Below are 1,156 nucleotides of genomic sequence, written 5' to 3' on the forward strand. Positions count from 1 at the left end.
TGGGCTCGGTGGCTCCCTCCTGCCGGTTCACGGTTTTGCAGGCTCTGCCCCGACGGAGCACTGGGGCCGCGGTGCGGAGCTGCTGCGTTGCTGGGGGGGTTTATGATGGCTGCGAGGGGTCCCCGCGGGGATGGGGGCTTCGGGCATCGCCCGCCTCTGCTCGGGGCTGGAGGAGTGGAGCCATCTCCCCGGGACCGCTGCCCCCGCAGCCCCGGCATGTGCCGCGGGAGGAGACACGTACGGTTTTATCCACACAAACATTCATCGGAGCGGGTACGGGGAAGTCCTCGCCCTGCGTCGCACAGTGGCAAAGAGCAAAATGGTCTGCAGGACTCCTGCCAGCGGCTGCCATGGATACCATGTAAAGCTCAGCAGTGGCGCCTCTCACGCCCAAAGTTATAGGAACTCGACGTAGTTCTCGGGGATTAATCCTGTCTTCCCGTTGAGGGTCCCTTCCAGCCAGCCGGGCTCCTGCGATGGATGAACTTGAGGAGAGAAGGAAAAGACAGGTTACTACCGGAGGGGGATGACAGTGTAGAGGCCATTGGTTTTTGTGTGCTGACAACGTCAAAGTTGCTCTTGGGAGAGACCAAGGCCCTTAATTTGTGTTTATTCTAAAGGAAACTAATACGCTAAGGAGCTGAGGAAGCCGAAGTGCTCTCTCGTGGGACCCCTCTGTGCCCCCGTTATGGAGGATCACACAGTGAAACCCACAGAAGGACCAAGCGAGCTGCACGCTCGGCTACGGCCTGGGGTTCCAGAGAGCAGCTGGTGTGTCAGGGCCAATGGAAGTGAAGCATTTGGGATAAAACCAAGGGCTCAAAACCTCCCCCAGGTTTGGCCTAAAATCTCTGTGAAGCTGGAGAGAAGGTGGGTAACTCCATCGCCCCGTAACGCTGCCCGTCCCGGCCTGGCCCCGCACCAGGCTGAGGGAGAACACGCATTGGCAAACGCTCCCGGGCAGGAAAGCAAACACTGCAATCTTATTTCTGTCAAACGAGAAATCTGATCAGTCCTCAACAGACTTAACGCTCTTTCTTTATTCAATCAACAACTGAAAATTTGCTGATTTTACCGGAACCGGGGTTACGCCGGTGCAGGCAGGGGAATATTCCCCGCACCTCCCACAGCGAACGGCGGCGGCTCAGCATTTCAG

General features: G+C 58.0%; 1 protein-coding gene across 1 annotated transcript in view; it reads right to left on the minus strand.

Annotated features, from left to right (window-relative positions):
* Positions 1 to 396: 396 nt before the first annotated feature.
* ARHGAP26 (Rho GTPase activating protein 26) overlaps positions 397 to 1,156 on the minus strand; it is a 137,113-nt gene continuing 136,353 nt past the window's right edge. The window contains exon 23 of the mRNA XM_009890595.1: positions 397 to 485. Within this exon, the coding sequence (XP_009888897.1) occupies positions 397 to 485 (89 nt within the window). The remainder of the gene's footprint in view (positions 486 to 1,156) is intronic.

The sequence above is a fragment of the Charadrius vociferus genome, unplaced genomic scaffold (assembly GCF_000708025.1).
Source record: "Charadrius vociferus isolate BGI_N301 unplaced genomic scaffold, ASM70802v2 scaffold370, whole genome shotgun sequence".
Lineage (NCBI taxonomy): Eukaryota > Metazoa > Chordata > Aves > Charadriiformes > Charadriidae > Charadrius > Charadrius vociferus.